Raw genomic sequence first — 27700 nt, forward strand, 5'->3', positions numbered from 1 at the left:
TGAGGATCGAGATCCCGCTTTGTCTGAAACTCTTGAGTGGCGGTCGTGCTCGTGGCGGTACCTCTCGGCCTCCATGCACGGGTTGGGCGGCTAGGCCCAGCTTCATCAACGGGAGCTCTCTTCTTCCCCATCAAAGAGAGAATGGAGGAAATAGAAAATATGGCCGTAACAAGCTCGAATAGGGCCATAGAAAATGAGAGAAAAGAGGGAAATGGGAAGAATGGTGGGGCTCCCACGAATTTGAGACTCAAAGGAAGGATTTGAGTACTCAAATGGAAAGAAAAGAGAGGGAAAATAGCAATGGAGATGGGTAGAATGGGGATGCACGAAAATGGAAGAAGAAAGGGTTTGGGGAGGGATTTTTGTGGGGTTTTGAGAAAAAATTCAAGAAAAGGGAAGCTTGGAGGGTGGCTTTGTGAAGGAAGGAGGGTTTTGGGGGGGTTAAAACCATGCAACCATGGACGAGTGGGCCACACTAGTCCCCACATGCGTCGGCCCGAGTCGGCCCGCCCGGCCTGGCTCGTTGGGCAGCGAGGGCTCGCTGAACCGGCGAGGTCATCGCTGGTCTCTGGACATTCCAACGATGACTCGCTATTTGGATGAGGTCCTCCTGTCCCCTAAGCTAGCCTGTCCCCTAAGCTAGCAATTGATGTGGGTCCCACCCTGGGTCCCCCTATAAATGCCCCGATTAGGCCCTTAGTCCGATTCGACGCTTATCGGGTCACTTAAAATAGAATCTGATACATATACACTATTACCGGCTTTCTATTGGCTAGAAAGGGATGATACACCGTCTAAACCCGTTAATGGATGGTCTAGAAGAGATTTGGGGTCCCTGTGTGTGATCAGGAGTGTGCACGGACTCGATCTTGGCGATTATTTTCAGTAAACTTTCGCCGATAGGAGCAATGGGAAAACTTACACAAATTCTAGATTAAGCTCGCACCCTCCTACACTAAGGTGGCGTCAGCGTGCGTTGTGTGACCATAACTCAGGTCCGGTTTAATCCAAATCATGCTCTGATACTAACTTGTAATGCCCTGAAATTCGGGGGTCGAGCATAACTCAGATCCCGAGTTTCAAAACATCACTTATGCAACATATGTAATGATGGATGTATGTTGTCTGTATGAGTGCATAAAACATGGAGTAGATTAAGCCAAACTGCAAACATAATCCAGGGATAGGTGAAATCTACAAGCGGAAGACTTAAAGAAATAAATATATATATATATATATATATATATATATATCTATGTAAGTCCCTGAGATATGTATGCTCTACCAAGTCATAATTACAAGTGTTTGTTTTCAAAATATAAGTATCAAAATGAAATCATCTATTACAAAAGAAACCCAGAATCCCGGTAGATCAAGACACGGCTCACATGAACCCGCCTGAGAACTGTAAAAAATAAAACACGTCCTTGTCATCCTCATACTCCTGCTCTGCCTCAGGGGTCGCATCATCATCTGCATCTAAGACAGAGTCTGGTTGGTGTTGAAACACCATCCCAGAATGTGAGAGTGAGTGATCAACTCAGTGGAACTATATAGTAAAAGTTAACATGTTATCAAATCAATCAAGCAGTAATGATAAGGAAATACAATCAAACACGTCCTAATTACACTTGTTAATGCAAGGATGTATGTAGAAATGATGCATGCTCTCGCCTGCACTCCCTCAACATCTTCATCTTACGGTACGCATGACAACCTCCCGTAATGCCCACGACGCCAAAGCACATGCAATGCGGTGCATGAACATGATTAGCAAGTTGTTATTAGTCCTTTACATACAGCAGGATTGAGAAGCTAAGGTACCTTCCTCATATCAATTTCCAAACGGTGATCCATTATAGGGTCGTCAGTCCTAGACAATCTCATACGACCATATGGTTTTAGGTCGCTGCAAAGGGCTCGCCACCAATCAATGCATGCCTATCATACCTTAGTTACTACCTTAAGGCTGGTCACCTCAATGCAGTATCAAGGTATGCTCGAGATCACTACAAAGGGCTCATCACCAATCAATGTAGGCCGATAGCACGAATATAGTATCCCATACCACCATAATCGGCTCACGAGTCCGGTGTGCTCACTGGTCACTACGGGGAGGCTCGTCACCCCAGCGTAGGCCGACAGCTCGACCACGGTGTCCCATACCACCATGCCCGGCTCATGAGTCTTAGCGGATCAAGGTATAATGGTTAACGAGATTGCATTGGTAAGTTTGGTACCCTAGATTCAAACAATAGCGTCCATACATGGTGCACATCCACCGGGATAATCGGGTTACTTGACGAGCTTGACTAGCACAAGCGCACGTTGAGTTGAATGACATAGAGTGTGCAAACACCCCATGTGGCCAAACCACTCGACTCGGGTTCGTCAAACACGTCCTATGTGGCAAAAACAACCTCGGCCACGAACTCAAGGTTTATTGCTAATTCCCTGGACTATTTCATAGCCCCAAACTCAGTCAAGTATAACAGATATTCATACCAGCAATTCAGAACAATAATGGATTAACAATTCTAATCATACAGTATGTGAGCATTTGATGAATATCAACTTAACATGGATATACACATAAGTAGTGCCTGAATTTAAACAACAAAGAATGTAAATTGCATATAGGAAATCATACACACCGATAAGATAGTTGAGAATCTCTTCTCAACCCCCATAAATAGGATAATATATTACACACTGGATCATTTAGACATTTCTACAAACACTTATACTACATATTCCAACATACATGACGTATGTTAGTGATAACACACATTTGGACAATTCCTTTCGTCAAGGAGTTGACACACATACAACTAGCACAAATACACGACAATTAATCATGGCGAACACATGTTCGTATTTCATACGTATACGATACTTTCTACATATACAAGGAATACACAAATCTCAATATAGCTCATATATATCAAGAACGCAATATAAACATCGCATTTCGCATATGAAATTGCACTCACAACAATAATAAACCATTAACCGACATTGAAAGCCTTAAAAACCATAACCTATACGAATATAGTCCGCACCTTAAACCAGGAAGTGCGCAATAGATTTGATTCAGACGATAAGTCTTCGTCAACGGCGACTAGATAACCGAAGACATGAATAAAATGAGCTACATCAACACTTAGACTATTCTAAGCTCCAAAACAGGCTAGGGTTTGATTGACTTACCCAAGAATGAACTTAGAATCGCTGGAATAACGATTCAGAAGTGATAGTTTAGGGACGCAGAATAACAGGGAAGAATCTCAAGATGATTCACCAACTTCTCTCTCACTTTCTCTTTTCCTCTCTCTCTTTCTCTAGCTAGGGTTTAGAAAATTCGTATGGAATTTGAGAGTGAGGGTTTAAGGTCTTTATATAGGCCTAAAATTGATGAAAATAGCCCCAGGGCCAAGGTATACTTAGGTTATAACCAAATCGGGTCTATTTCGATCCAACGAAGCGCTTCTGGTGGTCCCTTTTCCACGTGCAGTCAAACTTAAGCTCACTGACCATGGATCTAGGTCAGGCTGAGTTTTTGTACCGATCGAATTTACAAATCGCTCATGGCGGACCAATCTCAATTCAACGGTCACCGACACTCGATCAGGTCCACTGGCACTATGACATGCCTGAGCCATCTTCCCTGATCCGAGGGTAAATTTGGTTTAGAATCCAATGGTCAGATTGCTTAAAATCGGCACGCAGGCGACACAACTCAGATTTCATAAATTCATATTTAATTTCTCACCTTTCTCACACTCTTTACTCCGGACTCAAGCAAATCGACTCAGGACATCATCTGGACTTGATTTTTTGACGTGATTGTCAAGCCCAGCAAGGTGATCATAATTATTTAAGATCATCGCTATTGGACTTTCGACGCGCGGTCCAAATCTGATACAAAGTTTCTAAGTACTCCCGAGAGCAACTGAATTTAGCGTTGAATCCTAGATTTCAGGGTAACATAGTGCTAACGATTCTACAGGTTTTGAGTCTTGCAGATCAAATTTAAAGTGATTGGTGCTAATTTCACAAGTAATTGAGTTTAGCGCTAATTAACCCATATTAACTTCTAAAGAATTTGAGGTAGTACTTGGGTCTTTGCACGAAAATTTTCGGGTCATTACAGTAACTCAGCTAGTCAGTCAATTTGTAACATCTCATGCCTTCACCCAAGCATAGTTAATTAAGAAATCAGGGAATCAACCACCAATCAACAATTTACAGCAATTTATGTCTTCATTCTAAGCAAAATTAACAACTAATAAGGAAATCAACATCCAACTAGCAACAATATGGGGAAATTCAAACATTTGTATCCTACATGACATGCAAATCAACAAGTCACATGTTTGGGGTATTGGGTCGTATCCCTTTCAATGTTCGACTAACACAGAGAAACGATTGTAGTGGGCTAGAACCTGATACATCGATCTTCTACCTGACCAGGGTATAAGGCTCATTGTATCCCTCCTTAGTCCTGGTGGATCCTGGTCTTCTTCTTAGTTCAAGTAGTGAGTCCATTGGTAGTCGCTCAGGATTGAGAATTGGGTCAAGCCGTGAATGCTTCACAGGTGTATACTTCCATAACTCCGTAGTCTGATCAACCTAAATGTGTAGGGTATGCCCATCATTGAAAAGTTTAAGCATTATATTTAGAAGGTGATCATCTGGGCCTTGGTCAAGGAGAGTTCTTATTTTAATTCTTGTCTAAATTAACAATTAATAAATCTTTCACTATGCCTATGGTTAAACGATTATCATGAAGAGGTTTTTAGGAGCCTAAGGTTTTCTCTTGACGTTACTGTTTTGATCTTATGGCTAGTGAGTTATAAGCAATCTGTGTTTCCGTTTCGTTAACTTCGAGAGGGAAGGAAGGATCGAGAGTTCTAAGATATTTCGGAGGTTTGGAGTGTTAGCGACATAAGGAAGGCTATGAAAAAGGAAAGAGGAAGGTCATCTCCTCAACATGGTACAAACCTTGAATTCACAAGAGAATAAGAAACTCATAACATTTTACTGTAGTCCGCTTTTACCATGAGCTTACAGAGTATTAAACTATGAAACTCAATCCTACTCAAGGGTCCTAATTTAACTGCACTTAAACTATATATATATATATATCAAATTAATCACGGGATGATTCTTAGTATGATTTTAAATAATTCTTAAATAGGCACCAAATGCTAAACTTTAACATAAAAAGACATGACTAGACTATTGGCAATATCGAAGTTGTAGAAATTTTTGGCTTCAACCCTTCTATTATTTGTAACATTTTTGTCACCTTTAGTTACTATATTATTATTATTATTATTATTTTAGTAATCCATCATTAAGTTTACATTTATTTCAAAAAATTTTGTTTCATTTGAAGTTCCATAAAAATTATAAAAATTCAAGAAGTACTAGTTATCCAAAACCAATGATTTTCTATTCGTTTCACAAATACCTCTACTACTTTTAACATTTTTCATACTTAAAGTAACTAAATTATTTTTTAATTTTTTTATAGTAAGTCATCAAAAATTTTATTTCCATATTACAAAATTTTGTCTCATTTTGAGTTGTAAAAAAATTATTAAAATTCTAGAAGTGACAGTTGTTTGAAACTAACGAATTCTTATATGATTGTGAAATGTCTCTATTTCTTGTAACGTTTCTTATACTTTTAGTACTTTAATTATTTTAAAAATTTTTTATCATGATTTATCATTAAGATTAACTTTATCCTATAAAATTTTATCTCATTTGGAGTTGTAAATAAATCATTAAAATTCTCGAAGTAACCACTGTCTGAAACTGATGATTTCTGGATAGTTGTCAAATTACCTTAAATTTAACTATATTAAAATTTTTATTTTATTTTATTTATTTATTTTTATATGAAACTAGACTTATCAAGCTTTAATCTGGCTTTTGAATCACCCCAATCGGAGTTATATTGAGGGAGATATGACTTTTTGAATTTGGCCTAAAAAAATAGAAAATCGCAGAAAATCCAGCGGACTGGTGCCAGCCGTGGCGCGCTGCCTCTTCAGCAGTGACGCCACCACTCTCTAGTAGTGTTGGCGGCGGCACTGCCAGGTCTGGTGATGGCTCTATCACTCTATATTTAAAATTGGTGTATCTCTCAATCAAGAATGAGTTATTCGACGTGCCACATATGATTTTGGGGTAGGAGAAGCTAATCTATCCAAATAACTTGGTTATTTTATGAAATTCCACAAGGTTAATGGTCAAAAACCCAATTTATTTACATTTTTACTATTTATAGTAAATTTTTATTTAATTATAACTCTTCATCCTTTGAGCTTTAGGATTTGTGTTTAACATGAATAGTATTAGAAAAATTAGAAGAATAAAGTGGTGGAAGGTGAGATTTTTAAAGGATATGGGTTGAAAGGGGGAGTTGAGACTTAGGGATTTATCTTTGAGAGCTTGGGAAGAGAATGGGGTGATGATTTGAAAGTGAAGAGGGTAGAAAAGAGTATAAATGTGGTATAAATGAAGTATAAATGGCCCCATACACATTTTTAGGTCGTATTGTCTCCAATCTTCGAATTCCCAACTACAAGTGATTTAGATCACTTCTTACGTTATACGTCCCTTCTATACCTAAACCCTTGGCTAAGACTTTAGTGTTCAGATTAGCCGAATGGCTTGCTCCTTGGGTCTTTTAACATCGCGAAGTTCGATCGCTCCCTCCTAAGTCGATAAGGTGTTATGATAGACCCATTGCCCAAGGCCCAGCTTAATTCGAACCATGCTCTGATACCATCTGTAACGCCTCAGATTTTCAGCGGCCGAGTAGGAACTCTGCTCCTGAATTCCTAAGTGCCACGTAGGCCCTAATGGGCTCTAGATTTCAATCCATTTGGGTTTATTTATAAGTAATGATGGGTTTAGCAAACCATAAGCATGAGAATATCATAAAATGTAAACATGGGCCGCTAAACAGGTAAGATATCCAAAATACAGTACCAAGAAAATCCAACCGAGAATTAGACCCACCCAAATAAATATCCTAAAATGACTCGGGCCTTGGCCCATGTCCCGCGACCATCCAACCATAAACTAAAAGAAACCGCCGAAGTCTGGGATTGCGTCTGCTCCTCCTTGTCATCGTATGTACCGACATCGTCCAGTGCATCCCGCTCCAAGGTACCTGCATGTATTTCGAATTCTGGTTGGTGTTTTAGAACACCGTCCCAGAGTGGGAGTGATTAGTTAACTCAGTGGTACCATTAGCAGTAGGCCACAAAAATTATCATGCATAGAGTACGTTTAATGAACAACATACAGCATAGAACCCTAAATACTATTGTTAATGCAAATGCATGGTTCATTGATATGATGCATGCCCCTCACCACCAACACTCCCTCAAGTGATGACATCTAACGTTCGCAATGACCAACACTCCCTCAATTGCGACCTCGATTGCCTAATCGCCACAACAATAATGCAATGTCATGACATATGTTAGCTAGGTTGGTTAATTAGGTTCATTTGTCCAATAGATTGGGGAAACCGGAATACCCTTAGTGGAGTTGTTGCCCTAACTCGATCACGCGGCTCAAGGGCCATGGTCATATGACTCTCACGATCCTTAACCCTATATGAGGTCGTCAATCCTGGAAACCATAATCTCAGACGAAAAGAATTGAGACTTAAATGTCCTACTCGCGGTCACTATGGGGAGGTCGTCACCCCAGCACAGGCCGACACCATGGGCACAATGTCCCATACCATTGTCCCTAGCTCAGGAGTCTAAGTGCTCCCTGGACACTACGGGGAGGTTCCTCACCCCAGCGTAGGCCGACAGCATGGGAATAGTGTCCCATACCACCATCCCCAGCTCATGAGTCTTGTGGGCCGTAAATTACAGTTAATAGTGGGCGTAATGGTCTTAGGGTACTTCGGGTTCATACAGGCGTGATCAAACATGATTAACGTACAAGAATGGTCGACTTAAGAGTCAATATACCCTGACGGGCTGAACCATAGCTAATCAGCTTGAGAACACTGTCTCGTGTAGTCCAACTACGACCAACAACCTACAGTTTAGCTATTTAGGTCAGATTCACTTGCGGACAGGCCCAACAAAGACCGCCCAAGAAATTCCAGGTAGTCGGCCGATCCATAGGGGAATATGTGTCAATACACAACAAGCAGGGTCATCATTGGAGACAATTCATTTTAGGACAGACACCATTTTAGTATAAACAGGACATAGACAGCAACATATTAAATTCCACCCAATTTTACAGATTATACTTAACATATTCCAGCCTATACAATCACATGGACGGTCATATAACAATACACCGCACTTAATCTTTCATGGACCAACATAAATCACATAATTCAGCCATACATTGAAAATCGAGGCAAGTAACTCAACTAGTCAGTCAATTTATAACATCTCATGCCTTCACCCAAGCATAGTTAATCACGAAATCAGGGAATCAACCACCAATCAACAATTTAGAGCAATTCATGTCTTCATTCTAAGCAAAATTAACAACTAATCTGGAAATCAACAACCAACTAGCAACAATTTAGAGAAATTCAAACATTTGTATCCTACATGACATGCAAATCAACAAGTCACATGTTTGGGGTATTGAGGTCTAATCCCTTTCCATAATTTTATCAATTCCTAATCCATTATCCTATTTATGTAATCCAAATGAAAATTCAGCCACATGCACTAACAGTTCACCAATCACATTCATGAAACCTACGCAAGGTGCGATAATCAGCCACCTAAAGGTAATGGTCTGCACCTATTGTTGACCAGAAGCCTTTGTAAGTGTCCTAACGTCGTCGGGCCTGCAAACTCGACGTGACGGGGCCCTGCGTTGTAAGAAAAGGGCGGTAAGATGCATGCATGTGGCTGATCATTAGGAAAAAATAGGCTAGCATCCGATTCTTACCTTAGATCGGGCGTAGCTCGGTTCTACGACGGTAGGATCGAAATTTTTGGAGTTGCAAGGGCGATGGGTGCAAGCACCAAGGTGCAATCCTTCACCCTCACTCCTCACTCTCTCTTTCTCTCTCTCTCTCTCAGAATTTTAGCTGCTAATATTTCAACAAATGAGGGAGAGAGGGGTGGACTTTTATATGTCCAGAATTATATCAGTTGACCCTACAGTTTGGTAATTGGCTCCAATAGCCCTGTGGGGCCCATTCTGGTTATTGGGGCTGCCCTAATGGCCCCATAGGCCATCTAATTCATGGAACACGTGCCTCATGGCCCGATGAAGGGTTGGGTAAAGTTTGATCGCAAAGGAATGCGGGGTTTTGCGAAATAGCTTAATTTATGATCAATGGTCACCGATCCTCGACCAATGGTCAGATTTTGCAGGCAAGTGCATGAAAATATTTCTAACCTATGGTGCAAATTTAGGTGAAATCCGACGGCTGAAATGTGCTAATTTATTGTCGTAAGTGGCAGGGCCATTCGCTTTAAAATTCAGATTTTTGGCCAATACTAGGGAGAGTTGCATTTTACAAGTGCCGACAGGACGACGCAAATCGGTTCTTTCAAGCGCCGTTTGAGTCCATCATCTGCGATGGACCACAGCCCAGTGAGAAGGGCATTACTCTATAATTTTTGGAACTAGTGGCCCATTAACGAGCGGTCTAGAGCTTGTTCAGGTAATCGGGGCACTTTTGTAATAAATTGGGTAGAGAGACTTCTTGGGCACAGTGGTTAAGGCATGGATAAATTAAGTTCATGGTATGGCCTATTCGAAATTAGAGAAATGGTAATTCAGTCATGATCATTCTAAACCTTTGGTTTTAGGCTAAAAGAGTATCTAGGTTGATTCGGTCCATTAATTAAGGTTCGACCCATAGTTGGCTCGGGTTTGGGTAGATCTCTAATTAAGTTATGGTAGTTTGATTAGTCGGTGGCAGGTCAGTTAGATTTAGGCCCTATATGAATAGATCATAAGGCTGAACTCGATGTTTAAGTGATCGGTTGAATTTATTAGTCTTCTATGGTCGATCAATCCTATTTGTACGGTTCTTATCGGTACCAGCCGTGAATAAGCCCATCTCGAGTGTCAAGGGTCAGTAAGTGATGACATAGCTAATTATAAAAATTTTTTAAAAGGATTTTTGGTAATTTAAAATAGCCAAAATTTGGGGTGTTACAACTATGCACACTTCCAAACCTATGTACATTATATGTGCTACTAGATCTCTTGTCAATACTAATTTCTTCCAGGATTCTATTTTTCTTATAAGCCTATACTATGCATAATGGTGCCACTGCTCATGATACTACATGGGTTGCAGATGCACATTACCTCTGAACGTCTTCACAAACAGTCGGTGGTAATAAAACAGATCTGCAACTTGTTTCTGCAGTGCCGGGTAAGCACTTTGCATCCCTTGCATATATACACTGGATGAATAGTCAGATCACCACCGGAAGAGTGTACCCAGCTTCTGCTGTTGCTGGCTATGCTAAAAAAGCATGCGTGATTCTGTTTCTTGATTTTTAGTATGAAATTGATGCATTTTTAACGATTTCTCTTAGCCGACTTTCCCTGGTTTATGGCTTTCCAACATAACGCCCGATTCATACAACGTTCCTGAAGTTCATGAGTCTCGAAAGGTAACTCCTTTTCCTTTTTTTTAAAAATTATTTATTTATTTATTTATTTTTGCAACTAGTCTCTCAGGCGACTTTCCCTGGTAATCTATGATGTTTGATGCAACAAAACAGGAAGTGTGCTAGAGTACACTCTCGCCTTTACTAGTGCAGCATTGGATAGATGCCATAGCAAATGGAGTGCAGTTCCAAGGACAGGGTTCATTGACATTACAACTTCAAAGGACTTCTATCATGTTTTTAGTGGCCTTCAATTTGTAAGTTGCAACCTTGACCGATCTCTTAAATTGTGATAGAAAGGCCTTGTACGAATATTTTTCAGCTCTTATGGAGCCATGGGATGGACTTGCACTTATATCATGTAAAGTTAGTGCTGGAACTGCTTCATACTTTAATGATTTTACATGTGACATGAGTATTTTGAACTTATATTTATTGTATAAATGCAGTTACTGATGGCTGCTATCTTGGAGCGACATTGGACCAGAATGGATTGTGCCCCTGTCGCTTTTACATTGCACATAGTGGACATGTGATCATGGCCAGTGAGGTTGGTGTTGTAGGCATCTGCCAGAAGATGTCGTTAGGAAAGGAAGACATCTGATTGGTCCAGAAGGGGACCTTACTGAAACAGTTCATGTGGAAGGCTAGGAAAGGAAGACATTTGTAGTTTGATTTGAAAACTTTAAATAGAGCATTAATTGTTTTATTGATATTGTGCTGATTGTTGTCTTGATGAATGTTCAATGGGTGAAATATGCACAGGTTCAATCATTTGTTGATTATGATATTGTTAGCTTTGGTTGATAGAGAAACGAGGTTAAAAACCAAATTTAGCCTCAATTGATGCCAAAAGAGGCTAAATCCATCTTTAGTAGCTAAAGGCTTTAGCCTTGATTGTTGAGAATCAAGGTTAAAAATAGTTTTAGCTTTGGTTGGAGGCAATTGAGGCTAAATTCGGATTTAGTCTTAGTTGGAAACAATGGAAGCTAAAATTTTGATTTAGCCTCATTTTGAGAAAACTGAAGCTAAAAAGGTTCTTTTAGCTTCACTTAAAGAAATGAGGCTACAAAAATCATTTTAGCCTCGGTTGCTAAAACTGAGGCTAAAGCCTTTAGCCACGGGGGTTTCGACCTCGGTTTGGATAACTGAGGTAAAACTGAGACTAAAGGCATTAGCCTCAATTTTTTTACATTTTTAGCCACTGTTTTGAACCGAGGCTAAAGCCTCCTTTTCTTGTAGTGTATTTGACTAGATTTAAGACATCAAATACAATGGAAGCTTCTTTCGAAATTCCCTCCCAAATTCAAAATTGACATTTGGGTTTCGATACAAAGTCCGGGAGGCCCTACTAAGGTGTGTTGGGTCATCGTTTGTGCTAAGGTGTGTTGGGTCATCGTTTGTGGGGCCACCATAAGGTATGTATCCTATCCATGCCATCCATCCATGTTACCTAATAAAGTCAGGGCATAAGCTACAAAATGAGGCTTATCCAAGCACATATGAACTATATCATATGAAAGAATGTTGAAGGAGCTACAAAAGGTTTGGATGAAGCTCCAATATGTTTCGTCCCTTTATCGACATTTGTGTGACCTTGTGAACAGTATGGATAGCTCCAAAAGTGGATCCACAAGTAACATTTTAATAGTCCACATCATGCATGACCGTGGGCCCCACAAATTATTCGGGCACCCAACACCTTTACGGTCCAAAAAAATTGTTGATGTAAATATCCAGTTCCAAGCTGTTGATGTAAATATCCAGTTCGTCCTCTTTGACCTTCATATACCTGCACAGAGAGAGAGAAGACAAAGGAGACCCTGGCTTGAGCAGGGGACCCTCCGATGCCAAAGTCAGGCCTGGATTCTGGGTCTAAGTATATTGATGAGTTTTTAGAGAGAAATCTTTTCGTACCTCTCAAGGTGACAGGGGTCCCTCTTTTATAGCTGCGGGGGCATTTAATCGTACGCGGATTCTCTTCCTGATATTGTGCACGGGATCTTCTCCTGGGATCACGGAGATAGGATCGTGCCCCTCTCGGGCCTTCATCCGATCCCGTGAGCTTCGGGGTCGGAGACCTTATCCCAAGATATCCGGGACGAGGCTTGATCTTGCGATGGTCGATCTGGTAAGGAGGTCCGCCCGACGCATGCCCGGAATGCTGATGAGTCGTCCGATCCGACTCAACCTTTGTCTCGGTTTAGCGAATCATGCCTCGGATTTGGTGCATCCTTTGGTGATCCGAGGCATTAAGTCCGAGTCTGCGGACTTGTACTTTTTATCCCCAACAGTAAGCCCCCCCTACTCCGTGTGTTTCATATGACACTTAGGAGTAGTGAGCTTCGAGTCGGTCCACAACCCAGTCCGAGACAGTAGGTAGTCGTTCAATGCATTCCGTGTCGCCTTTGACGGGAGGCGGTTCGGTTCCTGACATCGCACGCGCCGTCAGCCGTCAAATCGCACATCCCGCCAATGAGGGTTGGACACGTAGCAAGGGCATTATTGTCGTCAGTCGACGAGCGCCACGTGTCGAGCGGGGGAATCGATGCAGGCGTCGAATCATTTCCCCATTAATTACTTCCGCCGCATGGCCATCTTATAAATTAGTGGGGGTCCCGCATTTTGAACTTCTATTGCCATTCCTACTTTTCATTCCCTTAGGAGCCTTCTCAGTCTTTCATCTTCTTCCTTTCCTTTCTCTTAACCGTCAGCGCTTCCTTCCGCCATTTTCGTTCTCCTTTCTCCCTCCGGTGAGTTTCTCCTTCCTCTTTATTAGATAATAATGGCGGATAGGGGTTCTCGAAGTCCCCAGGGGGGAGCTTCCGGAGACGAAGGCGAAGCGCAACGTTTTTGGACTGTTGCGGAATCGCCTTCCTTACTGACGGAGATAGCAGTGGATGCCAACGCTGCTTTTCTATCTGAGAGAGTCACTGAAGCTCCGGCGGAGCGCCCTGCTTCCGTAGCCCCGTCTCGTGGTGGGTCGTCTTTATTAACCCGCCCGGGAAGGCCTAACTTTCTAAAGGGCATGGAGGAAGATGAGGAGGAAGAAGATGAAATGTTGATTGTCGAGGGAACCTCTGATCCAGTTCCTGTCGATGAATCGGCGCACGCTGAGTCAGAAGGAGAAGGATCGGGGGAAGATTTAAGCGGTCCGGTTCCCTCAGTTTTAACTGAGGCGGACTTAGACAGAATCCGAATCGGGTATCACATCCCCGAGTCGGTCATCACCTATCTCCCCCGTCCGAATGACTTGCCGGATCACCCTCCTGCTGGGGCGGTCGCGATTTACCAAGTGTCAATGCAATGCGGCCTGCTTCTGCCCCTTCAGGCCATCGTCCGGGGAGTTTTGTCTCGCATTCAGATTGCCCCGGGGCAGATAGTCCCGAATGGGTGGAGGAACTTATTCGGGTGTGCGGTGTTGTGGGCTGAGATGGAACAGCCACCGCTTACAGTCGACGAATTTCTCCACCTGTACCAAGTGCGAGTGAATCCGAACTACCCTGGCTTCTACGTCTTCGCTGCTTGGCGAGGCGGAGGCGGTTCCCTGATCACTGACCCTCCCACTTCCAACAAACATTGGAGAGAGCGTTGGTTTTGAGCATGTGGTCGCTGGGAGATGGATGAGTCCGAGTCTTGCGAGGCTCGTGTTCCTCGGACATTTCAGAGAGCAGGTGACTTTGGGTCTTCTTTCTCTCGCCCTTTTTCATTTTTTGCAATATTCTGAGTCTGACGGGCTTGTGTCTGGTAGACATTCCGAAGAAGCGACCGAAGCTCGGCTCCAGTGCCTCGGCTCGGATCAAAGAGTTGAGGACGTTGGATCCGGCGGATAGGTCTTGGAAGGTGCTTTTACAGCCGGAACGCCTTCACCTTGCAGGTCTAGACTCGGAAGTCACAGGTAATTGAAAATGTATCTTCTGAATTTTCTGAATTTTTCCTGACTTACTTCGTTTTTTTTTTTTTTTATAGATCTGCCCGAGGCCCGTCCCAATCTCAGGATTGTTCACGAACCGGCTCCCTCAGAAATGACTGGAGCTCGTCCTCCCCTTAGGGCAGTCACGAAGTTGAAGGCTCCGCCGCGGTCAGTTCTGTCGAAGCCTCGGCCGCCGAAGAGGCAAAGGGTCGTGCGGAAGGAGAAAGAGCCGGCGAGTTCTTCTGCCCCTTCCGTCGTCGTAATTCCCGACCGGAAGAAAGGGCGGAGGAGACGGCGGCCCAGCCTCGGAACCTCGGGCGGCACCCGACTCGGTACACATTGAGACGGATGTTCCGAGACGGGAGGAAGAGACCGGCCGCGTCTTCCAGAGGGGAAGGTGAGACGAGGACCGCGTCCTCCAGAGGGGAGGAGACGAACCAGGAAGGGCCGTCTGTCCTGCAGCAGGTGGTATCGGGGATGGTTCCCTGGGCCTTAGCCCACGGGGGCGAAAGAGAGTTCGTGAGGCTCTACAACGCTCCGTCATCGCAAACCGTCAGCCATGCAGCAAGGGTGCTTTTTGAACTTGCTCCCTGCTTGATTAAGGCCAGCAACGAGCTATCCTCGACTCATAGGCTGCAGACTCTTCTGTCGGAAGCCGAAGGGCGGCGCGAGGAGGCCGAAATCCAGGTCGGCGTCTTGACAGGCGAGGCGTCCCTTGCCTGGAAGGCTGCCGAAGATGCGAGAGCAGAAGCGGCTTCCTCCAGAAGAGCCTTGGATGAAGCGCAAGCAGAGGTTGCTCGGGTAGTGGCTCTTCTCTCTGAAGCTGAAGAAGAGAACTGACGAGTTCTCGCAGTTCATGCTTCGTGCGCAGATGACTTAGCTCGGGCTAAGCTTGAGGCGGCGGAGCATATTCAGCAGGCCGACGAGAAGACTCGGGAGGCTGAGAAGGCCAGGGACCAAGCCGTCCAAGCTTTCCTTGAGTCGGCGGAGTTCGAGGACGAGAGGGACCGCTTGTTCCAAAGCGGATATCTGGAATGCGTCAAGGATATAAAGAAATCTTTTCCTGACCTTGACCTTTCAGAAATCGAGGGCGGAGCAGCCTCGGAATCCGAGAATCCGGACGCCGCTGCTGAAGACACTGCTGCTGGGGACGAGGCCGGTGCATGAGGACAGTTACTAGGGCCCTTCGATTTTATTTTTTTTTTGCTTTGATGTATTCACACGTTGTATTTGTATGTGTTTTGACAAATGAAAGAAAAATGCTTAGCTTTATTCATTTGACTTGGCTTTAATCCTTCTTAGTTCAGAATCTTTAAACGTTGAGTACCGAGCTAAGGATAGTAGACCTTGAGGTGTTCAGCGTTCCAAGGGTGAGGCAATGGTTGTCCGTTTAGGTCTTCTAGCCGATACGTTCCTGGTCGGATGGTGCCCGAGACGATATAGGGTCCTTCCCAATTGGGTCCCAGCGTACCCGACCCAAATTCCTTGGTGTTGGAAAATACTTTCCGGAGAACCATATCTCCCATTCGAAACCTTCTAATCTTAATTCGGGTATTGTAGAACCGAGCCACTTGTCGTTGCCGCGCCTCCGTGCGCAGCCGCGCCACTTCCCTTTGTTCGTCCAGAAGGTCGAGTCCGAGTGCAAGGAGTTCTTCATTCTCTTCTGCATTGAATGAGGTGATTCGAGCCGAAGGTAATCCGATTTCAACGGGAGTGACGGCTTCCGAGCCATAAGCTAATGAAAACGGAGTCTCTCCTGTGGCTGTTCGAGCTGTAGTTTGGTAAGCCCAAAGAATTTTTGGGAGCTCTTCGGCCCATGCTCCTTTGGCTCGGCCAAGCTTGGTCCGAAGATTTTGCTTGATAACCTTGTTAACCGCCTCAACTTGTCCGTTGGTTTGAGGATGATGAGGTGAAGAATAAACGTTTCTGATTCCGAGGTTGTCGCACATCTCGCGAAAGCTCCTATTATCAAATTGCCTTCCATTGTCTGTAACAATGGTACGGGGTACTCCGAATCGGCAGATAATGTTTTTCCATACAAACTCGGTGATCTTCTGCTCGGTTATTTTAGCTAATGGTTCTGCCTCGGCCCACTTCGTGAAATAGTCCACTGCTACCACAGCCAACTTGGTCTGACCTTTTTCCATAGGGAGCGGTCCTATAATGTCGACCCCCCACTGTGCAAAAGGCCAGGGGCCAGTCATCGGTGTCAGTGCCTCGGGTGCTTGCCTCGGAATTGCAGCGAACCGTTGACATTTATCGCATTTTTGAACGAGCTTGCGAGCGTCATGTTGGATAGTAGGCCAGTAGTATCCCTGTCGTAGGACCTTATGGGCGAGAGATCGCCCTCCAGAGTGGTTTCCACAGATTCCTTCATGGATTTCCCGTAATACATAGTTTGCCTCGCTGGGTTTGAGGCACCGCAGCAACGGGGCGTAGTAACCTTTCTTATAGAGGGTTCCGTCGTGTATGGTGTAACGGGAGGCTCGGATCTTAATTCGTCGAGCCTCGGCGCGATCCTCAGGCAACTTTCCTTCGTCAAGGTATTGGCGGATTGGATCGATCCAGGATGGTCCCGAGTCGATTGTGTTGACGGCCTCGCCAATTGGTTCATTTACACTCGGCTTGTCAACGTATTCGATAGGGACGGACCTGGGTATATCATCTTCATCGGCGGAGGCGAGCTTTGCTAATAAGTCGGCTTTGCTGTTTTCTGTGCGAGGGATCCGAGTGACACGACAGAGCTGAAATCCATTGACAAGTTCTTTCGCTTTCTCCATGTATGCTCTTAATTGGTCTTTCCGTGTTTGGTATACACCGGTAACTTGATTAACAACCAACTGAGAGTCGATGAAAACGCTTAGGTGGGTAACTCCCATACTAGCGGCGAGTCGGAGGCCGAGTAACAATGCTTCGTATTCTGCCGTATTGTTCGACGCCTGGAATCCGAGTCGTAAGGCATACTGTATATAGGTATTATCGGGAGTTTCCAGCACAACCCCCGCCCCACTGGCCTTCGCGTTGGAAGAACCGTCGACATACAGTTTCCATGGAATAGGGCAAGGGGGAGCGGTTGATGTCGGAACTGCACCGTCCTTCGGCGCATTATTTACTGAGAGTTCGGTTGGAAGCGTCCCCTCGGCGATAAAATCAGCTACGGCTTGCCCTTTGATTGCTGCCTTTGGTCTGTATTGAATATCAAACTCACTCAGCTCGATAGCCCATTTAGTGAGTCGGCCGGAAGCCTCTGGCTTCTGCAATACCTGGCGAAGCGGAAGATCGGTCATCACGATGATAGTATGGGCATGGAAATACGGCCTGAGCCTGCGAGAGGAAATTATTAAAGCCAAGGCGACTTTTTCCAAGCTTGGGTATCTCGTTTCTGCAGGCAGTAACGCTTTGCTGACGTAATAGACCGGCAGTTGCTTTCCTTCGGATTCTCGTATCAAAGCCGAGCTAACCGCTGCCTCGGATACTGCTAGGTAAAGGAGCAGGGACTCCCCTGATTCGGGTTTTGATAAGAGAGGCGGAGAACCGAGATATGACTTTAATTGTTGGAATGCCGCTTCACATTCTTCCGTCCAACCCGTCGTTTGCCTTCCTTTCAATTGTTTGAAGAAAGGGAGACATTTATCCGTGGCTCTGGACAGGAACCGATTAAGTGCTGCGACTCGCCCGGTCAACCTTTGGATGTCCTTAATAGTTTTGGGGGATTCCATATCAATCAAAGCCTTTATCTTCTCAGGGTTTGCCTCTATTCCTCGCTGACTGACCAAGAAACCGAGGAATTTTCCGGAGCCTACTCCAAAAGCACATTTACTCGGATTTAGCTTCATCCGGAACTTCCGTAGGATTAGAAACATTTCTTCCAAATCATTCACATGATCTGCCGCATGTATGCTTTTGACAAGCATGTCGTCGATGTATACTTCCATGGTTTGGCCTATAAGCCGGGCAAAGATTTTATTAACTAACCTTTGATAAGTTACGCCGGCATTCTTCAAACCAAATGGCATCACTCGGTAACAATAAAGGCCTTGGTCGGTGACAAAGGTAGTTTTTGATTTATCTGTTTGATGCATTACAATTTGATTATACCCTGAATATGCATCCATGAAGCTAAGGAGCTCATGTCCGGCTCTATCTACTAGTGGTCTATCCTCGGAAGCGGAAAGCTATCCTTGGGGCAAGCTTTATTTAAGTCGGTATAGTCAATACACAGACTCGCCACTTCCGTTGGATTTCTTTACAAGCACGACATTCACGACCCACTTTGGATAGTGTATTTCTTCTATGAAATTGGCCGGAGGAGTTTGTTGACTTCTTTCTCGATGATGGCGTATCGTTCGGGGCGGCGATCGCCGTCGGATCGGTCGTCTGACGGATCGGCCGAGTCGGTGAGTCACCACGAGAGGGTCGATCCGGGCATATCTTCATGACTCCGGCAAATACGTCGGCATACCTACGGAGTAGGGCTATCGACTTTTCTTTCAAAGGGGAACGTAGAGACGAGCAATTCGTACCGTCTTGGATCCATCCGTCTCGACCAAGGGGACCGAGACAAGATCTTCGACCAGCTGTCCTCGCTCATAATTCTCGCCCAGGGTCCAATGATTCGATTGTTAATATGTTGGTCGGACTTTTGTCGGCGGCTCCTTTACGGCTATCATGTAGCATCGCCTCGCATCTTGCTGGTCTCCTTTGACTTTCGACTCCCGACTCCGTCGGGAATTTCATTGAAAGGTGGTATGTGGATACCACGGCTGGAGGAGACTCAATGAAGGTCGGCCGAGTATTGCGTTGTATCCTGAGGGTTCGACGACCAAGAAGTCAACCATCATCGTCGTCTGATGCGGGCACTACCAGCGGTGAGTGGTAATGAGACAATTCCTTCGGGCAGTACTTGTAAACTGATTAACGGGGTCCGAATCGGGCGTAGCATGGACCGTTCGATCCCCATTTTGTCGAACGCCTGAGTAAACAACACGTCTGCAGATGACCCCGTATCGACGAGTATCCGGAATACTTTTCGGTTAGCGATCGCCAGGGTGACGATCAACGCATCATCATGGGGGTGATGGATACCTCGGGCGTCTTCCTCAGTGAACGATATGCAATATCTTTCCCTTTTCTTCTCTTTTGGTGGCCGATCTATAATCATGAGCTCGGACTGAGGCTGACTAAGTTTTCTTGCATGATTCCTTCGTGCATTGTTTGAGTCGCCCCCACCTTGTGGACCGCCGATAATCATCCGGATTTCTTCCATCGGCTGATTCTCGGTCTGGCGTGCCTCAGCTACTCCAGCTTTAACCATATGTTCTCTGAGTCGACCGTCTTTGATGAGTCGTTCGATCTCTTCTTTTAGGTGACGGCAATCACTTGTGCTATGCCCGTGATCACGGTGATAATGGCAGTATTTATCCTTGTCTCGCCGATTAGGATTACTCCTGAGCTTACTGGGCCAGTTAACAAAGCCTTCGCTTTTTTATTTCCATCAATACCTCTTCCCGAGTCTTGTTCAGGGGAGTATATGTGGAAAATCTTTGATCCGGCCGTTTCCCTGACCTTCGCTCATCACGCGCCTGATCATCCTTGCGTTTCCTTCCTCCGGCCGAGTCGGCTTCCTTTTTGGCCGACTCTTTGGCCAAAGTTTTAGTTTCACGCAGGATTCGCGCTTCCTCAGCATTCGCATACTTGTCCGACCGTGCCATAAATTCTGCCAGAGTATCGGGGGGAGTTTTGTCTAGAGATGCCAAGAATGGTTTATCTCTAACTCCTTGCATGAGCGCATTGAGGGCCGTTTCTTCTGAATGTTTTCGAACCTGAAGGGATTCGAAATTAAAACGCTTGATATAATCTTTCAGTAGCTCTCCCTGCTTTTGAACTACGTTGTTCAGATGTGCAGGGGGCTTCAATTTCTTCTTTCCGCCGATGAAGTTGGTGAGGAAGGCGTCGCTCAGCTCAGCGAATGAACTGATGGACTTTGGTTTCAACTGTTTGAACCATAGTCGAGCTACATCGGTCAATGTAAGAGAAAAGGCCCGACACATTACTGCATCCGAGGCATCGTGGAGCTCCATGTAGGTTCTGAAGCATTCAATATGCTCGGTCGGGTCGGTCTTGCCGGTGAAAGGAGTGATTTGAGGTAATCGAAACCTCTCGGGCAACCGGGCCTTCAATACCGAGTCCACAAAGGGGGACGCCTTCGCTTCGGACCCGGTTGAATATCCATTCCGGCCGTGCTTCATGTCCGCCATTTCTTTCGCCATCTCTTCCCGCACTTCTCTTTTAAAATTTTGAATATCGACTTTCCAAGGTTCACTGCTCTCTGCCGTGCCTTCGATGGATGGGCGATTACGCCTTCTTCGCTCTATCTCGTGCCGAAGATCAGTCGGGGGTAGGGAAGCGTTGGCTGACTGCTCTGGAGATGGTTCTGATCCGCCTTGGGGTTGACTCGGCCGGAGAGACTGTGGCGCGGAAGGTTGAGGATCAACCGCCGTAGTTGGTACGTGCGCCTGGGGTTGTGTTGTCTCCCCTTGAGGATGCGGGAGCGGCTGCATTTGTTGCTGATACATTCGTTCCAGCATCTGCTTCATCACATTCATATCAGACCGGATTTCTTGAACCTCCTTATCCAACCGTCCATCGTCGCGACCTTGCTTATTGTTGCTTGTCCTGGTCGCTCCTCGTTGGCAGTTGTTAGGTGGGTTCTGGGCTGCGGGGACCGCGACTGGACCCACCGGCCCTCCAATCTCATTCAAATCTTCCTCTGGGACCGTCCTTCTAGTCATTACCATTGAAATCAATATAGAGATATGAGATGGCTTTTTTGTACGGTTCCCACAGACGGCGCCAAGCTGTTGATGTAAATATCCGGTTCCAAGCTGTTGATGTAAATATCCAGTTCGTCCTCTTTGACCTTCGTATACCTGCACAGAGAGAGAGAAGACAAAGGAGACCCTGGCTTGAGCAGGGGACCCTCCGATGCCAAAGTCAGGCCTGGATTCTGGGTCTAAGTATATTGATGAGTTTTTAGAGAGAAATCTTTTCGTACCTCTCAAGGTGACAGGGGTCCCTCTTTTATAGCTGCGGGGGCATTTAATCGTACGCGGATTCTCTTCCTGATATTGTGCGCGGGATCTTCTCCTGGGATCACGGAGATAGGATCGTGCCCCTCTCGGGCCTTCATCCGATCCCGTGAGCTTCGGGGTCGGAGACCTTATCCCAAGATATCCGGGACGAGGCTTGATCTTGCGATGGTCGATCTGGTAAGGAGGTCCGCCCGACGCATGCCCGGAATGCTGATGAGTCGTCCGATCCGACTCAACCTTTGTCTCGGTTTAGCGAATCATGCCTCGGATTTGGCGCATCCTTTGGTGATCCGAGGCATTAAGTCCGAGTCTGCGGACTTGTACTTTTTGTCCCCAACAAAAATCTTAAAAAAAACAGAGAAAGTGTCCAAGTGTTAAAAGGTTCGAGAGCGTACAAAAGTTAGGGGAAAAAAAAACGCCTTACTCTTTTATGATAAGAAGCGAGTCACCTTTGTTGACTGGTCGTAATTGCAGTGGTTGGACCAAAGACGAAGGGCATTTTTGTGGTCTGATTTCCTGTTAAAAAAGCAAGTGGTGGGTGGATAGAGCGAGAGAGAGATGAGAGAGAAAGTAGCAGTGGTTCTTCTCTTATTTTTCTTGGCATCTCAAATGGGTAGAGGGGAGGCCTCTGCTGCTGATTGCAATGACGCCTGCAGTACCGCCTGCGTTCAGAAAGACAGTAAGTTCCCTCTTTCCTCCCTATCGTGTATGCTGCACCATTTTGAGTCGTTTGATCCTTCTCCTTCTCTCCTCTGCTATTGGGATTGTTTTGGGATTTCAATGTTTGCACGATTTATTCACATAAACTCCTCTTGCACATAAGATTACCTGTCGTGAAAAGTACGCGGTGCAAATCCAGTAATTTGGAAAGGAACACCTTGTCGGATGAGGTAAACTATTGTTGGCCCTCCACCGAGTAGACCACCTTGTTTGTCCTCCTGTTGAAAAAAAAAAAAAACCTAAGCTAAAGCCCCGATACATCATCCCATTTGAATTACCCCAACCCAATGTATTATATTCTAATTCTTTCCTTCTGATTTTCCAGCGAGGCTAATGGCACGCTGCGAACTCAAGTGCCAAATAAAATGCGAGCCAGGTAAGTCGCTCATATCATAACCTCCCGCTCAGCTTCTATTGTTAGATTTGCCCTCTTTTTCTCGCCCCCACATGGGTTTCACCATCGATGCTGATTTGACAAAGATCTGACCATAGTGACTATTGGGGGAAAATTTGACAAGTCCATAAGTTGGCTTATGTAATGGACCAACTCTACTTGACCAACACGGGCCCAGTAAAACCCGAGCCTGATAAGGCGTCTACGTCCAAATAGGCCGACCTTTAAGGAAGTCAATGCAATTGTAAGGACACTCTAAGAACATGGCTACGAGCCCATTCGAATAAGCTGTGTCCCAATCTAATAGGTCGATTACAAATCGACCACAGAACGGTCATAGGTCAGATAAAGCTCGACCATAGATCAACCACAGATCGCCTACTACCCGATTATAGCTTAGTCATAGCTCGGCCATTGATCAGCCAAAGTCCAGTTACAGGCGGGCGATGTCCCATGACAAGGTCAAAGATCATTAGCGCCCAGCTAAAAGGAACACAAATCCTATGACCCAACCATTGGTCGAAGATGGTGAATGGTGATCTGTCAAGAAGATCGGAGTCGTTTATTCCCGAGCTGACACCTGCCTATGGGAGCCGACCCAAATCCGAGCTGGAGATTTGATGGATCTCCTATCATCCCGAAGATCTCCCCCTAGATCTTCGGGGGATAAGATCAGATGTCGGTAAACTCAGAAATTAGTAATCTTATAAAGATCCTAGATCCGGACGGATATCTAAGATATCGGGATGAATCCTCGTACTATTGGACTCTCTTCCCTATATATATAGAGGTATCCCCAACCTTTAAAGGTACGCAGATTCTAACCCTAGCATTCGACTGGTGTCTCTTTTCTGGAGACCCTACCCTACAAAAAGACCCTGTTCTTGATTTAGGCATCAGAGAGTCTCCTGCGCTAGCCAGGCTCTCCTTTGTTTCTCTTTTACACTTGTGTAGGTACAAGAGGGTCAACCAAGGAGGGTCTGCCGGAAAACCGCATCAACAGTGACAAATCTCCTCTGCTTTTCTCAGCCAAAATATTTGTGAAGATTTCCAAATTTTGGGTTTTTTCACATAAATTTATCAGGAATTTTTTTTACTAAAAATAAAAATATTAAAAATATTAAATTTAAAATTTATATTATAAGTATATGTATTTTGTATAACAAATTCATTAATGTTTCTATGATTTTTGAGGTCTTGTTTGGTGTATTTCTTGTCATATTATTGTTAGATTTTCAAAAATAGGGTGATATTTATCACTCTAAATTTTACAGGCAAAGATCATTGGGGGTCCATAAATATGTATTGAAACATTGACAATTGCATCTCACCTTTTTATGGACATAAGACACTTAAGGAATTGGGAGAATCTGGCTGCATCGTTTGGCCCGTGTCAAGTCCATCCCATTTAGCTTGATTATTAGGGCCCGATGAGTAGCTGAGCTAGAGATGCACATGTGTATAAGGGACCAACTAGTGGGAACCCACAAATCCTACTTATTTAATATCAGTGGGAACCCGAATATTTTCTTATGGACCTGAATAACCCTAGACTTTGCACTATGTCATAAATGATATCAGATTTTATTTATTCAGGTTAAACATTTTGTTTTACATGGTGATGCTAGTATCTAATGATGTAGCTATGGTTTTGATGGGCTTTAAGCTCCCAAATATATGGTTAATGAATCTCTTTTTTATCATTTATTTAAATAAATAATTTTTTTAATTTAAATTTTACTCCATGTTGGGCTGTGCCTGAGCTCAAGCTCTTGCTTCATAAGTTAGAGTTGGTTGGATATGTATCTTCCCAGCCGGGCTTCTTTTGCCCTCCTTATTATTGGTTGCTTAGTCTGTTTTTTGTTGTGCGGGTGTCCTCGATGTAAACCAATCAACTTTGAAGCCAAACGCCAAACGCCAAACACTAAAATAAGTACATACGTCCAATATGAACGTATATGACTAGATTAGGATAATATAGATTGCTTATTTAACCACTTGCAGAAGTTTATAATGATCAAGAGATAATTGGAGGGTGGGGTTCTTCCTCCAAAGATGGGTAACTTTGTGCCTTCCACAAGAAATTAATTTCAGCATACCAGTGCAAATCAAATAAAAGGGAAAAAAATCACAATTGGTCATTAGGAGCAACTGCAAGAATGCATCTCTTTAAAGAATTGTTTGATATTGGATAAAGAACAAATACAACGTATGGGTGTAGGCTTGGATTACAACTAAAGATTGTGGCTAAGAATCATTGCTACTCCTAGTATAAGCTGAGATAAAAGATAAACTGATAAATTTGATTGATTGTTTGTTGTGTTGAATTGGTTGGTTTTTTCTCTATTACATTCATATGCTATTTATAGATTTATGTTGTACCTTATTCTTCCAGATCATTCTTCTATTATTGCAACGATTATAATAATCCAAAAGCTATTTCAAATTCTTCTCTTCTTTAGATCATTCTTTTAGTACGTTTCTCTTTATGACAGTTCTACTTTTGTCGCCCAAGGCTTTGTTGCCCTTGGTCACCTTTTATATCTTAAACAGCTCAACCACGTTTCTTGTATATCGACTACAATAATCTGTCGACCATCCATTGATGTGTAAAACTAGATTTACACCAGCTGTAATTTTGTAAAAAGCACTCCAAATCTCTAAAGATCTTTTTATCCACTTCACTTTCCTCATGCAATGCCACATGTCGCCTTCATATTGGCTTTTTCAGAATAGCCAGAAATAGGGTACAACATCCCCTCTCCCCCCCCCCCCTAATTGCTTTGCATTTGTGAAAAAGGTGACAACGATATTGTTCCGTTGGCCAATATTATAAATGCAATTGGCCGTTAACCCATGTGTTATTTTCTCATTGATTTTACTCGATTGATGCCATATTAAAAGATATCTTTTATCCTCACTCTTCTAGGCTATACATGTGACACGTCATGTAAAATCATATCATACAAGGAGTCATATTCACCTTTCCATTAATGCGCATATATCACAACCAATACACAAGAAAATCTTAAGTCAACGCTTCTTTCCTTCCGCTTATTTTTTTTGCATCAAACTCTACATGATTTCCTCTCTTCAATTCATCATGGCTGTATCTTCTTCTTTTTCTGTTCCAGCTTTCTACTTGGAATCCTTCATTAAAGACCTTAATGTCCTATTGTCTAGAGTGATTAATGATCTCCTATTCAACACTCCAATAGAACTAGACACTGCATTATTAACACTTGGTCTTGGTTTTCATCCGATAGTCACCTATGAAAAACTTCATGAAATCAAGTACAACTTCTTGAAGTGCCCTGATGGAGTTTTGCTTGTCCAATCAAACAATCTTCTGTACCCCTCCAATGCATTTAAGTCTCCATGAGTATGGTCGAAACTGATGAATGGCTGGGTTGAATGGTTTTCTTACATTGAAGTACAATATGGAGATACATGGAAGTAGGAATTTGTGAATGCATTAACTTTTCTTTGTACGAATATCCAACTAATTCTTTCTTGCAGCACCAACTTTCTAGAGTTGATCGACCAATACATTCCATTTTAAATGTGGTCCCATGGGTCCACCGATCATAGATCTATGTGCATTCACTCACCTCTTGCCCTTTAAGGAGCTTGTCTACCCAGGCTTCACTTTAAAAAATCCACATCCCTTCACTATCCCAGACAAGACTAGTAAGGAATATTCTACATTCATGGCTATTTAACGTAAATCTCGGGATGGGCTTGATGAATAAGAATGCACGACGTTCCTGCTAATGTGGATCTGCCGATTTTCGTTATGTGTGAGTGCTCGCAAATCACCAAGGAATATATTCACCTAACAGAGGCTCTCGCTTAATGATGCCAGCTTACCCTTACCCCTTTCGTGCTCGGCCACCTTTACTATAACATGTATGAAACAACCACAAAAGGGATTCTACCACTCTGGTGGGCCTATCTGACTTGTCCAGATGTGGTTTTATGAATATTTTAGAACAAAGTTCGTTAAATCTGCTCTAATAGAGATAGACTTCACTTCCTTCAGCTACCGCAACACATCCTTTGCTTCAAGATTAACTATTATTTTCCCGAATGTATGAACTTTTTCCTTTCTTTCACTCTCAACAGGTTCATTTATACTTTTTGCCCCTTCAAAGATGAAGAGTTCAGTTCGAAATGTTTCACTAAAAAATATGAATCGATCAACACTGAATTGGCAAGCCTCATGGATGTGGCTTGGAAAAGCTATCGAATATGAAGAGACTTACCATATGGTGGCACTATAGACACATGTGTTAATACCAAGGCTGGTATTGAGCAATACTGCCCCAATTTTCTTGTGCGCTAGTTTGGTTTGGCTCAAGGTATCTATTTTTCTTTCATTCACTGCATTTGTAACCAACCCCTGACGCATCGACAAGTGTAGACTCAGTCACCATCTTTTAGATTATCCATAAAGGGTTTGAGTTCATCAGTTTTTCTTTCACACTCCCTCTCTTCATCAATCATCCACAACATCTAAAATCATTTCACTCCTGGTGAAAAAATTACTATGGGACTCTGATCAGCAGGTCTCATGAATTAATAATTGGTTGGATTTCTTCTTTATCAAAGGTGGAAAAGCCAGTGGCCGAGAAAAAGAAAACAAATAAAGAAAGTACTAAGAAGTTGACTACTTCTCAGTTGGTCATGCCTCCTGTTCAGAGAAAGACACGATCAAGGAAGGCAACCTTGACCGCATCGACCGTCCCATCTCCAACACCAATAAAGACGATCAATCCTTCTTTTTCTTTAATAAAAATGGTCGAGCTAGTTCAACCTAAAGCTGAAATTTTAGAAAACCAAAATGGTAAATCCAGCTAAGATGGTTCCAACTACTACTTTAATCATAGTGTTTACAATTCCTTCAACCACTTCGAAGATCTCTGAACTT

The 27700-nt window shown here is 43.8% G+C and overlaps 2 protein-coding genes across 9 annotated transcripts in view; both read left to right on the forward strand.

Annotated features, from left to right (window-relative positions):
* Positions 1–11454, forward strand: part of LOC131235013 (uncharacterized) — a 53000-nt gene extending 41546 nt beyond the window's left edge. Inside the window, exons 2-4 of one of the 2 annotated variants that reach the window (XM_058232084.1) lie at positions 10334–10411; positions 10578–10655; positions 11102–11454. In XM_058232084.1, the coding sequence (XP_058088067.1) occupies positions 10334–10411; positions 10578–10655; positions 11102–11188 (243 nt within the window). In that variant the 3' untranslated portion in view covers positions 11189–11454. Of the gene's footprint in view, positions 1–10333; positions 10412–10577; positions 10656–10897; positions 11014–11101 lie in introns of those variants that run through there. The other variant, XR_009165890.1, reaches the window with a different exon arrangement.
* Positions 11455–22081: 10627 nt separating this feature from the next.
* The window catches only part of LOC131234877 (uncharacterized), a 57415-nt gene continuing 51796 nt past the window's right edge, over positions 22082–27700 (forward strand). For 4 of the 7 annotated variants that reach the window (XR_009165821.1, XR_009165819.1, XR_009165820.1 and 1 more), the window contains exons 1-2: positions 22083–22335; positions 22702–22752. Coding sequence is in view for 1 of the 7 variants with exons in the window: in XM_058231866.1 (XP_058087849.1) it covers positions 22215–22335; positions 22702–22752 (172 nt within the window). In the remaining 6 variants the exon portion in view is untranslated. Of the gene's footprint in view, positions 22336–22701; positions 22753–24044; positions 24894–27700 lie in introns of those variants that run through there. The other 3 variants (XR_009165822.1, XM_058231866.1, XR_009165818.1) reach the window with 3 other exon arrangements.

Source organism: Magnolia sinica, chromosome 19 (assembly GCF_029962835.1).
Source record: "Magnolia sinica isolate HGM2019 chromosome 19, MsV1, whole genome shotgun sequence".
Lineage (NCBI taxonomy): Eukaryota > Viridiplantae > Streptophyta > Magnoliopsida > Magnoliales > Magnoliaceae > Magnolia > Magnolia sinica.